Source organism: Myxocyprinus asiaticus, chromosome 16 (genome assembly GCF_019703515.2).
Source record: "Myxocyprinus asiaticus isolate MX2 ecotype Aquarium Trade chromosome 16, UBuf_Myxa_2, whole genome shotgun sequence".
Lineage (NCBI taxonomy): Eukaryota > Metazoa > Chordata > Actinopteri > Cypriniformes > Catostomidae > Myxocyprinus > Myxocyprinus asiaticus.
In genome coordinates, this window is record NC_059359.1 from 33,101,849 (window position 1) to 33,117,292 (window position 15,444).

General features: G+C 38.3%; 1 protein-coding gene across 1 annotated transcript in view; it reads left to right on the top strand.

The window, feature by feature from the left end:
• LOC127453738 (myosin-10-like) overlaps positions 1-15,444 on the top strand; it is a 51,953-nt gene that overhangs the window by 21,994 nt on the left and 14,515 nt on the right. The window contains exons 13-29 of the mRNA XM_051720388.1: positions 295-447; positions 548-721; positions 820-993; positions 2,481-2,595; positions 3,879-4,081; positions 4,171-4,292; positions 5,216-5,285; positions 5,880-6,040; positions 6,123-6,231; positions 7,522-7,653; positions 9,013-9,219; positions 9,310-9,447; positions 9,555-9,678; positions 13,194-13,365; positions 13,469-13,681; positions 14,717-14,861; positions 14,988-15,194. Coding sequence (XP_051576348.1) covers positions 295-447; positions 548-721; positions 820-993; positions 2,481-2,595; positions 3,879-4,081; positions 4,171-4,292; positions 5,216-5,285; positions 5,880-6,040; positions 6,123-6,231; positions 7,522-7,653; positions 9,013-9,219; positions 9,310-9,447; positions 9,555-9,678; positions 13,194-13,365; positions 13,469-13,681; positions 14,717-14,861; positions 14,988-15,194 — 2,619 coding nt within the window. The remainder of the gene's footprint in view (positions 1-294; positions 448-547; positions 722-819; positions 994-2,480; positions 2,596-3,878; positions 4,082-4,170; positions 4,293-5,215; positions 5,286-5,879; positions 6,041-6,122; positions 6,232-7,521; positions 7,654-9,012; positions 9,220-9,309; positions 9,448-9,554; positions 9,679-13,193; positions 13,366-13,468; positions 13,682-14,716; positions 14,862-14,987; positions 15,195-15,444) is intronic.

Below are 15,444 nucleotides of genomic sequence, written 5' to 3' on the forward strand. Positions count from 1 at the left end.
ACGTTTTTGTCCTAACCAGATGTGATCGTAAACAGTGTCGCACATCAAAGCATTTTGACGGTTGCTTGGTCTCTATTTTTGATGTGTTGTTCTTGCTAGCCCCAGTTACAGGGAAATCTCATTGGTCCAACTTTTGGTTTCACATATCTGTATATTAAACTGTTTATTCAAAACTTTACATTGGCTTTAATGTTGTCACTTTGGTCAGCCATTTACCCTCAACTCTCAAAACTTGACAAATCATGACAGAAGCACTCTTTATTTTTGTGTGTTGTTTTTGGGGGACGTGTTCAGGCTGATTTTGCGATAGAGGCTTTGGCAAAGGCCACATATGAGCGTCTCTTCCATTGGCTGGTCCACCGGCTCAACAGAGCCCTGGACCGCAGACAGAGACAGGGAGCCTCATTCATTGGGATCCTGGACATCGCTGGATTTGAAATCTTCCAGGTAGGAGAGGTGACTTTTTAGTCTTAATGACTCATTATTCAGATCACAAATATTAATAGCTCTCTCTCTCTCTCTCTCTCTCTCTCTCTCTTTGTTGTAGCTGAACTCGTTTGAGCAGTTGTGTATTAATTACACTAACGAGAAGCTGCAGCAACTGTTCAATCACACCATGTTTGTTATGGAGCAAGAAGAGTACCAGCGTGAGGGCATTGAGTGGAGCTTCATCGACTTCGGTCTGGATCTTCAGCCCTGTATCGACCTTATTGAGAAACCGGTCAGTGTGTGTGTGTGTGTAGCTTTAGATCTTGATTCAAATCATGTAGAAGGGTTCTGTAGTATCTACATTGTGTTCCTGATTGGTTGGTTCCACAGACCAATCCTCCTGGCTTGCTTGCATTATTGGATGAGGAGTGTTGGTTTCCGAGGGCAACAGATCGCTCATTTGTGGACAAGCTGTCAGCTGAGCAGGGTTCACACCCGAAGTTCATGCGGCCACGACAGATCAAAGAAGGGGCTGACTTCTCCATCATACACTACGCTGGCAAGGTCAGAGATAAACTCATCTGTTTCACCTCCTTTTTCTGCCCTAGCCCTTTTTTGCACGTTTATATGTGCATGAGAGAAGCAGTTAGTCATGGCTTGCATTTAAACCTCAAAAAACCTTGAAAGCAAAAACAGGTTTTTGCAGGTAAGTGAACACATGAACGTGTGAACGAGCGTCTTTATTGAAAATGGGATGCAAAAACAATTTCATGCTGACGTTAAACCCAGCTGTCCAAACATCACACTGTAAAAGAACATTTTGTCAAATACCTAATAAATGTGCTTCACGTGTTAGGTAGAGCTACATGATGTATCGCATTTATCGAAATATCATATATATATATATATATATATATATATATATATATATATATATATATATATATATATATATACATATTGCATAACTGTGAATGAAAAGTGGACTGATGTCTTACAACTAAATTGAACAAAAAAAAGATCTGAATCCTTTAAAGTCCAGATACAAGTTGAAAAAATTTGCAAAAAAAAAAAAAAAAACGGCTTCTTTTCTACTGAAGACTGGAAGTACTGTTAAATTTGCTGCTACATTATCCAGTATACTAGTTAACAATAAAGTGTTTCTTAATAAGCAATACATTTATATTGAAATAATGTGTAGTTAGAGGTGTGTTTCTTTACATATTAAAGAGTACTCCCAATTAGTTCCACACAATAATGTAAAGATATTCTAAACTGATTATTGAAAAAAATAACACTAGTATCAGCTTGGGATCGGTATCGGCCGATACTGAGATTTCCGATATCAGAATCAGAAGAGAAAAAGTGGTATCGGTGCATCCCTAGTAACCTTTATGGTGATGCAGATTGCCAAGAATAGACTGGGCGCAAGTTTGTCACTTGGTGTGTGTGCGTGCAGTGTGCACAGGTGCAGATCCAGAGCACAAAATATTCCCCGTTCATTTTCTATATGTAATTTCAACATTAACAGATTGGGCGATTACAAGAGAGTTGACACATTTTAGTAAGTTGTCTATATGTCTAAACGCAATTTGTATAACAAAAGACAGTTATGACTGTGGTCTCTGGGATATACAGTAAGTCCATTTTACCTCCCAATAAACTTCAGTAAATTTGGGTGGTGGGGGTTCCAATGTTCTGCGTGCTTGGATCATCATAGGATTATTGCATCGCTTATCGAATATTGCATTATCCAACTACTTATCTCATATCACATTTTTCCTCACATTTTGTGCAGCCCTAGTAACTGGATTTATTCAAGTAAAAAATGTATGACATAAAATTAGAGCTTAGTTCCTGTAGCTCAATAGGAAGAGCATGGTGCTAGCAACGTTAAGATCATGGGTTTGATTCCCAGGGAACAAACAAACTGATACAATTTATACCTTGAATGCACTGTAAGTCCTTTTGGATAAAAATGTCTACCAAATGCATAAATGTCAAATGTAAATGTAAGTAGAAATAGATCCTCCTATCTCTTTCTCCATTAGGTTGATTATAAGGCAGATGAGTGGCTGGTGAAGAACATGGATCCTTTGAATGATAATATTGCATCTCTCCTTCATCAGTCATCTGATCCTTTCATCTCTGAGCTCTGGAGAGAGGGTAAGAAGCAGTGTTTGTGTGTGTGTGTGTGTGTGTGTGTGGTCATTCAGTGTTTGTGTGTGTTATTCGGGTTTTTGCTCTGGGAGGTGCTTATTTCATGCTATGCTATAATTATTTATCTTAATGTTAAGAAGTGGGACAACAAAAAAATTAATAAATAAAGAATACTTGATCTCATTGTAATCAGATTTAATATATGTTTTTGGTTTTAAATAGGTTTAATTAAGCAGGTCAATTAAATGTTAGAGAAATAAGGTGATATACGTATAAGCTATTATGTTCATATTTGTTATAAATAATTATTTAATATTAATAATTATTTCTAATTCTGTTAATAATATTCAGTGCTACTATGAACTAACAATTTGCTTTATGCTCTATCTATCTATCTATCTATCTATCTATCTATCTATCTATCTATCTATCTATCCATCTATCCATCTATCCATCTATCTATCTATCTATCTGTCTGTCTGTCTGTCTGTCTGTCTTGTCTTTGGATCTGTTCTGGTACCCTACCTGGGACCTCTCCTCTCGTCCTCTCCTCTCCTCTCAGATATTCAAACTCTTCCTCGTGTGTACTTCTTTGACTCCTATGCCACACTGCAAACCAATGGCACTGACAGCAGTAGGTTTTTCTACCCTTCCATCATGCACAAATTACACTCCTTTGCTTTTAACTTCTCCATCCATTTTTGTCATTCTCTCTGACTCACCTGAACTGTCAAAGTATAACAACTGTGTGTCCATTGAAAACTCACAGTTGCCCCTCATGCATGTCTTACAGTTCTTCTCTTTTTCTCTTTCATTGTGTCTGATGTGATGTGTGGGTTGTAGTTTTGTGCAGTAGTTTAGTAGTACATGTAGTTTGCCTTGTGCAGATCTGTATAGATCACATATTAGCTCTTTTAACAGTGGATGAAGTGATTGCTTGTTTGTAGTTTATACTTTCTAAAGTATCTTTCTTAGTGTGCTTGGATTTGTACTAATGTTATCACTGCATACTATAAGCTGAATTTGTTTCTGTTTGGATAGTGTAAAAAGGAAGAATACACATTCATACTAATACTGAGTCATAACATTTGCATTCAGCAAAATATAAATATGTATATTGATATTGACTTCTACCCAAACAGAAACAAATCCTGTAGAATCTCCCTTTTTAATGGTTGTTTTATGATTGTAACAGCTCTTATACTAGAGTACATGTAATAAAGATGTAATATAGATGTCATGACTATGTAATAACATCATTATTGGGTATAATCGTGTGTGTCCATCAGTGGAGAGGATTGTGGGTCTGGATCAGGTGTCGTCTGGTGAGGGCAGTGGCAAAGTGAATTTTGGGGCTGGACTAAAGACAAAAAAGGGCATGTTCCGAACAGTGGGGCAACTCTACAAAGAGTCCCTCGCTAAACTTATGGCCACCCTCCGCAACACCAACCCCAACTTTCTGCGCTGCATCATCCCCAACCATGAGAAACGGGTATGTAAGGAAGAAGTAAATGACAAATATTTTGAAACAGACATTACAGGGTTTTTGCTGTTCTTTGAATTTCTGTCTCTTTCTCACAGGCAGGGAAGTTGAGCCCTCATTTGGTTCTGGATCAGTTGAAGTGTAATGGAGTTCTAGAGGGGATCAGGATCTGCAGACAGGGCTTCCCGAACCGTATACCATTCCAGGAGTTCAGACAGAGGTGTGTGTGTGTGTGTGTGTGTGTGTGTAAATATCTATGTGAAAGTTGCATATGGCACAATACATTGCTTTCAGTGGTGCTTACAATAGTACATTTACACTACAGTACATGTAACTATAAATAACATAAGTGTGAGTTCTTTCACTGTCCCTTTGTCTTTAAAAAAAAGCTGAAGACACACTTCTTTCAAAAGCATTCGACTAACTAACTAGACTTTTTGCTCTTAAAAAACAAAAATAAAAAAATAACAATAAAAAATATTTTCTGCACATGAGTCGAATTACAAATAAGCATGTCTGAGAAACATTTTAAAAATATAGTTTAAAACACACATGCCAAGTTCTTAGAAATGCAATATTTGTATCCATGTTTCATATATTTTTCATCCATTTTTGAAAAATGTTTATACATTTTTATTTATTTTTTTACAAAATATATAGTGGTGTAACCATCAAGTAAAAAGTACAAAAAAAAAAAAAAAAATTCCTTTAACCTTAAATAAATGAAAAAATTAATTTAATTGTACAAATCTTTTACATCACCTAGCCAATTTTGACTGTAAGTCCCACAAAAATATGTTAAAATTACCTTTAATTCAGAAATGGTAAATATTTTCATCATAGAAGATGTGTATTTAAGTCATTTTATGAATGAACTGCCTTTTTGTGCAGTTTTGTATACAAAACTTTAAACTTCTGGACAAATAATAAAAAAAATGTCACGTCATTGACCCACTTACACTTCTACTCTAGTGTGTACTACTGTTGTACTTACAGAAGTTGGTATGTAGCACTACAATGTGTTCTCCCTTATATTAAATGAATCTGCTTATATTATTCTCATTTGTAAGTCTTTTTGGATAAAAGTTTCTGTTAAATGTATAAATCTCAATGTTCTGTCTTCTGTCTGTCTGTACATCTCAGGTATGAGATCTTGACTCCAAATGCCATTCCTCGAACCTTTATGGATGGGAAACAGGCATGTGAGCTCATGGTAAGTGCTGTTACGCAAACTAATTTAGCAGGTCAGCATTTGGTAATCTATTTTCAGATCTTTGATCGGTTGACTGTGAAATGTTTTCTGCTCTTTTCTGAGATCAATCTTCTAGCACAGGGTTACTCCATTTTGTAACGCTCAGGGGCCCCAAAGCTGGATTCCTATAGCCTCGAGGGCTGTGTTCTTATATAGGGCTATGCACTGTATATACAGTATTAGTAAAAAATTTATTTTTATAGTAAACATTAATTATAGTAAGAATTATTCATTTATTAATTTTAAGTAACTATTTTATACATTATATATAGTCTATAAACTAGGGGTTTAACAGTGCAGTGATTCAGCAATACAGAGAACTACCGTAAATACTTTTGAAGATGGACACCTCACAATTCATACACATTTCATAAGCTATTGATAAATATATTTTTGATGACGGAATTGTGTTGATTAGAGCTGTTCTAGAATAATAATGAAATTCTGTTCGGAGATCAGTGCCATGTATCTGAGCCTGAAATGGTGTTTGTAGAATATGTATTGTTACCCTACTGTGAATATGAATTGATGATTATATTTCATTGCCGTTCTCAGATCAGTGCTTTAGAGCTGGACAAGAATCTTTTCCAGGTGGGACAGAGTAAAGTGTTCTTCCGGGCTGGAGTTCTGGGTCACCTGGAAGAAGAACGAGACCTGAAGATCACTGACACCATCATCCGCTTCCAGAGCGCCTCACGTGGATACCTCGCCAGGAGGTACACGTCTGCATATGTGTAGTGTGGTAGGTCAGTGGTTAGGTATATGTTTGTGTGTATTAACTGGTGTGTGTTCTTTCAGGGCATTCCATAAGAAACAGCAGCAGCTCAGTGCTCTGCGTGTGATGCAGAGGAACTGTGCAGCATACCTAAAGCTCAGAAACTGGCGGTGGTGGAGACTCTTCACCAAGGTATCACAGCATAACACACTCATGAGACATGACAACACTTTTAGAATTTTTTAACTAAATAAAGTTATATGTAATAAAACTTGCTTTATCGTGGCTATTGGCCAATCAGCACCCAGGACCAGAACTAAAGTACAGTATACAGTATTATTTTTTTTCCCCTTGAATCTTAAATAATACCAAGCTATAGAAAGTCAGATTTTTTTTCATCAGATTGTTTATGTTTCCAGGAGTGTTGGTTATTCATGTTTTTGAGACATTACAGACATTACATCAGAAATTAGAATAATTAATTCTGATTCAAAGTAATGGCCAGCATTGTCCAATCACTGCCAACCATGTTAAACTTAAATTATACATTATAAATTCTGAATCTATGTACTGATTACCATTGTCCCATGTCTGCCAAACATGTTGAGTGCTCCAAACATCATCTGCAGCCTGAAACTGAACTTTTGGTCAGATTTTAGGAGTGAATGCACTGTGATCCCATGCTACCTATTTAGTGATTGACTTAACCTCCAGTGTGCTGTCTGTCTGCACTGGTCTCAGAACAGTTCAAAATGCACCATAATTTCATCCTTACTCCATATAAAGCCTCTGAAAGCAACATTTTTCAGCTTTTGGATGAACCCATTTATTCTCAATGTGAAAATGCACAGTAAATACAGGAATGCATTTACTAATGTTAATGAATTTAACCCTATTATACAGTGATAACAAAATAAAATATAACAACATTTATATTAAAGTGAAGAGAAATGACCCATAGATGTTATGTTGAAAGTTATTCAAAACAACTAACATGTTTTTTAAACTTTTGAGGGAATAATGTCTGAAAATCCACGTATGTGGACATCATGTTTATCAGCGCGCTGACGTGAGAAAAATGAATGATTTTTTTAAAGCAGCATACCAAATGAAACTTTACACCCTAACTGGTTTACAAGAGTCACTTTTGTTGGCTCTGCGCCCGTAAAAGCACATCAAGGAAATTGACGCCATGCTGTTGTGTCACGTGACTCGGTGCGTCAGAAATTGAACTCTTAAATGACAGTCATGAATTTTGTGAACAGTATTCAGTTTAAATTAATTTAAATTATGCGTTGCGTATAGTGAAGCCAAAATAAATACAATGTCCACGCATGTGGACGCGGGGTCGAACCAGGGTAATACTAAATTACCCATCACCTGGCAAGTACATACTTTTAGCGCATAGCAGAAGTATGCGAATTGGGATACAGCCACGTATTTGGTGTTCATTTATATTTTGACCTTTGACCTCTCCTCCAGGTGAAGCCGTTGCTGCAGGTGACCCGTCAGGATGAGGAAATTCAAGTTCGTGAAGCTAAGCTTCAGAAAGCCAGTGACCAGCTGAGCAAACTGGAGCTTGACTTTACTGAACTGAACCAAAAAAACCAACAGGTACGCTGGTCATTGATCTCTTTTATTTCCTTGTTTCCCTCACTTTTATTTTAGTATCAGTTTATTGAAACTAAGGCTGTCAATGACACACGCCTGGTGCTGAGTTGTCTAATCAGCAGGAGAGAGATAAGGAGGGGCCGGGATGCCAGTTCGAGAGAGAGAGATGCACGTGTTGTGTGTGTGCGTCTTTGTTTTGTTTGCTGCAAAGCACTTTTATGTCATGTTTGAGTTATGTTCTGGCGTTAAAGTTTACTTTGCTGTTCAGCCGGTTCCCTACTCCTCCTTGCCCATGCTGTGAAACTAGTTGCATTAATTTAGCAATTATTTTAATTCTGAAAAATAATGCAATAAAAAAAAGGCAGAGGCTATATGCACTAAGTGTAAATAGCAGCAAAAAGCATCTTCTTTGCACTGAGTGCAAATAGTCTTAGTTGCTATTTGCACCCCTAATTAAATACTAACATGTATTACTGCAGAATGTTTATTGAGTCCCACAGACACCCTACACCAACCTCTACCCCTAAACCTAACTCTAACCTTCTCTTACAAAAATGTACCATTGTTTTACTACAGTAACCATAGTATCACCATGGTATTTTGTGGTAAAATCATAGTAACCACAAAATTAAGTATAGTTTCTATATTAACACCACATTCTTGTAGTATAGCCATGGTTAACTGCATTAAAACAAATGGTTACTACAATATTACTATAGTAAAACCACGGTTAGTTTCACCTGGATCAAACCTTTCTCTTAACTCTCTGACCTTCACCGTGACCAAATCACTGTGAGGAAATCAATCTTTATATTCATTTTATTTATTATTATATGTAATATTAAAGTACAGTGGAAACAGGAAACAGGATGGGAAAAAGTGTGACAAAAGACAGAATTGAACCCGGGTCGTCTGCACTTTCACACCGTTGTTACATCCCACGCCATTGCAGTGATATTGGGGATGCAGAGTTTTCAATTTTTGTTAGATTGACAAACTTATTTGCAAAATGGATTACTGTGGACTGTAGACCAATAGTATGCTACTGTTCAATGATATGGAAATAAACAATATATTTATTTGTAAAGCCACTTTTTTATGTCTATTCAATGATTTACTCATCTGCCAAGGCAATGTAATGGCTTTAAATTGGCTTTATTTGGGGGATTTCATGAGAAAAAGCCCCCAAAATGAAGGCAATGAATATGGAATTATTAGCAAGTAATTTAATTAATTAATGCATCAGCTTGTCATGTAATTAATTTGATTACATTCTTTACTTGATTGACAGCCTTAAGGAAAAGCAAAGAAAAAACAGTTTGTTTGATTTGCTTATTCATCCGATGTCTTTCTCCGTGTCAGCTGATGGAGGAGAAGATGGTGCTGACCAACCAGCTGCAGGCGGAGGCCGAGTTATTTGCAGAAGCAGAAGAAATGAGAGCGCGGCTGGCCAATCGCAAACAAGAGCTTGAAGATGTGTTGGGAGAGCTCGAAAGCCGATTGGAGGAGGAAGAGGAGAGGACTGCTCAGCTGACCAATGAGAAGAAGAAGATCCAACAACATGTCAAGGTTAGGAGGATGCTGGTTTCAATCAGTGTGGAGTGTCTCATGTCCAGTATGAATGTTTTCTGTCAACATCTCTGTGATTTCTTCTCTTAGGATCTGGAAGTGCAGCTCGAGGAGGAGGAGGGGACACGCCAGCGTCTCCAGCTTGAGAAGGTCACTCTGGAAAGTAAAGTGAAGAGTCTGGAGTCCGAGAACATGACTCTGGGAGAGCAGAGAGAAAGATTAAGCAAGGTAGTTAGAGAGAAGAGGGTTGTATACTATAAACCATTACAGTACACTCAGCTAACCAGATTACAGTGTTATAGTGGTTTATGAATCGCTCTCCTTCACTTTCTCAGGAGAAGAAACAGTTGGAAGAGAGATTGAATGAAATGACAGATCAACTCACAGAGGAAGAAGAGAAAGTGAAGAGTCTCAATAAGCTAAAAAACAAACAGGAAGCTGTCATTGCTGATATGGAAGGTAACTGCTCTTGAATTATTGATAGAGCTATAATGACGTTTTATTAGGAATACAAGGAACAGTTCACCTAAAAATTGTCGTTTACTCACCCTCATGTTGTTCCATACCCAAATGACTTTCTTTCTTTTGTGGAGCACAAAAGGTGATATATATATACATATATATATATACAGGTGCATCTCAATAAATTAGAATGTCGTGGAAAAGTTCATTTATTTCAGTAATTCAACTCAAATTGTGAAACTCGTGTATTAAATAAATTCAATGCACACAGACTGAAGTAGTTTAAGTCTTTGGTTCTTTTAATTGTGATGATTTTGGCTCACATTTAACAAAAACCCACCAATTCACTATCTCAAAAAATTAGAATATGGTGACATGCCAATCAGCTAATCAACTCAAAACACCTGCAAAGGTTTCCTGAGCCTTCAAAATGGTCTCTCAGTTTGGTTCACTAGGCTACACAATCATGGGGAAGACTGCTGATCTGACAGTTGTCCAGAAGACAATCATTGACACCCTTCACAAGGAGGGTAAGCCACAAACATTCATTGCCAAAGAAGCTGGCTGTTCACAGAGTGCTGTATCCAAGCATGTTAACAGAAAGTTGAGTGGAAGGAAAAAGTGTGGAAGAAAAAGATGCACAACCAACCGAGAGAACCGCAGCCTTATGAGGATTGTCAAGCAAAATCGATTCAAGAATTTGGGTGAACTTCACAAGGAATGGACTGAGGCTGGGGTCAAGGCATCAAGAGCCACCACACACAGACATGTCAAGGAATTTGGCTACAGTTGTCGTATTCCTCTTGTTAAGCCACTCCTGAACCACAGACAACGTCAGAGGCGTCTTACCTGGGCTAAGGAGAAGAAAAACTGGACTGTTGCCCAGTGGTCCAAAGTCCTCTTTCAGATGAGAGCAAGTTTTGTATTTCATTTGAAAACCAAGGTCCTAGAGTCTGGAGGAAGGGTGGAGAAGCTCATAGCCCAAGTTGCTTGAAGTCCAGTGTTAAGTTTCCACAGTCTGTGATGATCTGGGGTGCAATGTCATCTGCTGGTGTTGGTCCATTGTGTTTTTTGAAAACCAAAGTCACTGCACCCGTTTACCAAGAAATTTTGGAGCACTTCATGCTTCCTTCTGCTGACCAGCTTTTTAAAGATGCTGATTTCATTTTCCAGCAGGATTTGGCACCTGCCCACACTGCCAAAAGCACCAAAAGTTGGTTAAATGACCATGGTGTTGGTGTGCTTGACTGGCCAGCAAACTCACCAGACCTGAACCCCATAGAGAATCTATGGGGTATTGTCAAGAGGAAAATGAGAAACAAGAGACCAAAAAATGCAGATGAGCTGAAGGCCACTGTCAAAGAAACCTGGGCTTCCATACCACCTCAGCAGTGCGACAAACTGATCACCTCCATGCCATGCCGAATTGAGGCAGTAATTAAAGCAAAAGGAGCCCCTACCAAGTATTGAGTACATATACAGTAAATGAACATACTTTCCAGAAGGCCAACAATTCACTAAAAATGTTTTTTTTTTATTGGTCTTATGATGTATTCTAATTTTTTGAGATAGTGAATTGGTGGGTTTTTGTTATTTGTGAGCCAAAATCATCACAATTAAAAGAACCAAAGACTTAAACTACTTCAGTCTGTGTGCACTGAATTTATTTAATACATGAGTTTCACAATTTGAGTTGAATTACTGAAATAAATGAACTTTTCCACGACATTCTAATTTATTGAGATGCACCTGTATATATATATATATATATATATATATATATATATATATTGGCCACTCTTTTCCATATAATAAAAGTGTCATAAATGTAGTCCACACAACTTGTGCACCATATTCCAAATCCTTGTTTGAGTACCAGACCAAAATTGAAGTCGTTAGTGATAGTTCACCCAAAAATGAAAATTCTCTCTTCATTTACTCACCCTCATGCCATCGCAGATGTGTAAGGCTTTCTTTCTTCTGCAGAAAACAAACAAAGATTTTTAGAAGAATATTTCAGCTCTGTAGGACTATACAATGCAAGTGAATGGTGGCCAGAACTTTGAAGTTCCAAAAAGCATATAAAAGCTGCATAAAAGTAATCCATCTGACTCCAGTTGTTAAATCCATGTCTTCAGAAGCCATATGATAGATATGGTCTTCAGAAGCCATATGATAGATATGGATGAGAAACAGATTTATATTAAAGTCCTTTTTTGCTATAAATTCTCCTCCCTGCCCAGTAGGTAGCGATATGCATGAAGAATACATATCGCTAAAATCAAAAGAAGAAACATATGAAAGTGGAGATTTTTTGGAAAAATATGACTTAAATATTAATCTGTTTCTCACCCACACCTTTCATATTGCTTCTGAAAATGGATTTAACCACTGGAGTGAACTGTCACGCATTATCGTCCCCTTTCTGCCTTGTGTTTCGTGTACGTTCTTCGTGTGAGCGCCCGGGTCCGGTTGTTAGTGACCGCCATGCACGAGTTACCGCCATGTACTCTCCGGTGATGTCATGGTCCCGTAACCTTGTCAGGTTGGGTTTTTGTCTGACGAAGACCATAGCATTATCGTTCCCTGTTTGTTTTGTTCCAAGTGTGTCAATGTTTTTGCTATCATGGGAACCCTGATTGTTTCCATGGGAACGCTGATCATGCCAACTTTCAGCTGCGAGCGGCACCTGCCCCTTGTTTGTTCATGCCTACATTAATCCCCTTGTGTGTCATGTCCAGCAGTGGATTGTTAAATGTAGTTAGATGTTGAATGTTTAATGTTGCTCAGTGTTGACTGAGTTTTTGAGATTGTTGTTTGGTGTGAAGTAACTAACCTCACACTCTCTGCCTAGTTGGTCCTGTCTCGTGTATCTGTTGGTTGCCCGCATGTCAGGTGTTTGTTTGCCTTCCAGTTTGCTGCGTGTAAGCTGGGTTTCAAAGGAGGATACCTTGTCTTTGCCCACGTGTCGGGAGCTAGATCGCCCTACCCTGCTGGGCATCGTTCTGCACCTCACTAAGCTTCAACTGAGGATTCCACGAATCTATTCCTGACTTCCACAATGCACACACTCATTCTACTATCACACTCTTCACGGATTGCCCCGGGCAGGGCCACAGCGCGCGCACCTCTTTGTCATCTCTCCCCGCTGCTGCAGCCGGTGCTGGGACCTTCGACATTCCACAGCCCAGTGACAGCTCTTATTTGTTGTTAATAAATCCTTAAAATGTTTCCTCTGCTCTTGGGTCTGTTTGTTCTTACTATCACTTGTTACATGAATATGGATTACGATTATTTTCATGCTGCCTTTTATATGCTTTTTGGACCTTCAAAGTTCTGGCCACCATTCACTTGCATTGTACCTTAATGATAATTGTATGGTGCATTTTGAAGCTTAACAGATCCAGTCCCAATCGCAATACAGGTTTGGAATGATTCTGTTTCTCTCTCACACTTTTATGAGAAAAACTCAAACAGGTAATAATGTCATACATTGCATTTTCCTCCATTAGATCGTCTCAAAAGGGAAGAGCAGGGTCGTCTGGAGCAGGAGAAGTGGAAGAGACGGATAGAGAGTGAAGCAGTAGATGCACAAGAGCAGCTGTCTGACCTCAGCTTACTTGTCACAGAGCTAAGAGGAAGCCTGAGCCAGAAAGAAAAAGAGATCACCGCACTACAGACACGGTACACACACACACAAACACAAGTCAAAACTATTGTCAAGATGGGGCAGTCACTTTACTGAGACATTACATTCAGAATGACTCTCTCATTGTTTCTCTCCTAGCCTGGAAGAAGAGAGTGCCCACCGTACAGAAGCTCAGAGGGCTCTGCGAGAGGCAATGTCTCAGGTGTCTGAGCTCAAGGAGGAGGTGGAGAATGAACGAGGGATGAGGGAAAGAGCTGAGAAACAGAGGAGAGATCTGGGAGAGGAGTTAGAAGCTCTGAGGACTGAACTCGAAGATACACTGGACACCACAGCTGCTCAGCAAGAACTCAGGTGTGTGTGTGTGTGTGTGTGTGTGTGTGTGTGTGTGTGTGTGTAATGTTTAGAAGAACATCTTATTTCACTCATGGCCCAAAAAGTAATTTGATTCTGGTAAATGATGATTATTTTTTTCTGGAAAATCCTAAAAAAAAATATGACCGTAGTTTTAAAACTAAGGAGAAGGGCAATGAAGATCACAATTTCAGAAAATGAGTGTAAGCATCATTTTTCTTATTTATAAAAAAAACAAACAAATTCAGGACCAAAACCTGAATATTTCTATTGAAACATACTGTATATGCAACTTTAAATTTGGAAAATGAGAGGAAAGTGGGGCTGTGCATCTGCAATGATTTCTTTATTCAGTTCCATATGGCCTCGATTGGACACTGATCCTGATTCTGACAACAGTTTCATTCTGTATCTGATTCTGATTCTAATTCGATATCAATTCAGTTAGGAATAGTTCAGATAAAATGCCAAATTTTCATAGATATATAGTCTGAAACAATGTGAACATTTCCATTATTCATTAATTTGTTAAAAAACATGATTTTATGTAGCATATAATGGCATAGTAGATTTTGAATCACTCAAGTGATGATCGCAGCTAACTAGAATATCTCTATTCTAACCCAGAAAGAACGTTAACCACAGGCATTTTGGACAGCTTTAACCAGTTTAAATGTGTGTGTGTTTGTGTGTGTTTGTGTGTGGGTGGGTTTAGGTGGTTTACTAAGACTTTTTTTTAGGTTACAAACTGATAATTACAAGGGTATTATGCTATAAATGTGGTTAATGAGGACATTTCTAGTGTCCCCAAAATTCAGATTGCTTAAAAAAACATACTAAACGATGTTTTATTGAAAATGTAAAAATGCAGAAAGTTTTTTGTGAGGCTTAGGTTTAGGGGTAGGGTTAGGGGATAGAATCTATAGTTTGTACAGTATAAAAATCATTATGTCTATGGAGAGTCCTCATAATGATAGCTGCACCAACATGTGTGTGTGCGTGTGTGTGTGTGTGTGTGTGCGTGTGTGTGTGAAGGTCTCGCCGTGAGTCTGAGTTAGGAGAGCTTCAGAGGAGTTTAGAGGTGGAGACGCGTCGTCATGAAGCCCAGCTTTCAGAAATGCGCATCAAACACACCGCTGCTGTTGACTCTCTACAGGAGCAGCTGGACAATGCCAAGAGAGTGAGTCTCTGTGTGTGTGTGTGTGTGTGTGTGTGTATGTGTGTTAAATACATGTGTATTTGTAAGTTATTGTTGTACGGCAGAAAAATAGCTACTTTTAATCTGTGTGTATTTGTGTGTCCACAGTCCCGTCAGTCTCTGGAGAAGGCGAAGGCCATGCTGGAGGAGGAGCGCTTGAACCTGAACACTGAGCTGAAGACGCTACAGGGAGGGAAGATGGAGAGCGAGAGGGGCAGGAAGAGAGCAGAGGGACAGTTACAGGAACTCAATGCACGGCTCTCACAGGCTGAGAGAGAAAGAGAGGAGAGAGAGGAACGACTCAGTAAACTACAGGTAGAAACAGGGATGAAAAAAGAGAGAGGAATTGGGCTTAATTGATATATGGCTTTATTTTGAAGAGCATTCTAGGAAAAATGTTCTTTCACCATAAAATGTAATTTAAATGATTAAATATTTAAATAATATCACAAATTTCTTTAGATGACATTTCAAATATTGATTATTAACATTATCAATTCTGGAAACACCTCATATGTTATATTTATAATAGCTTGTATCTGATTAATTCATACTGAAAAATGAA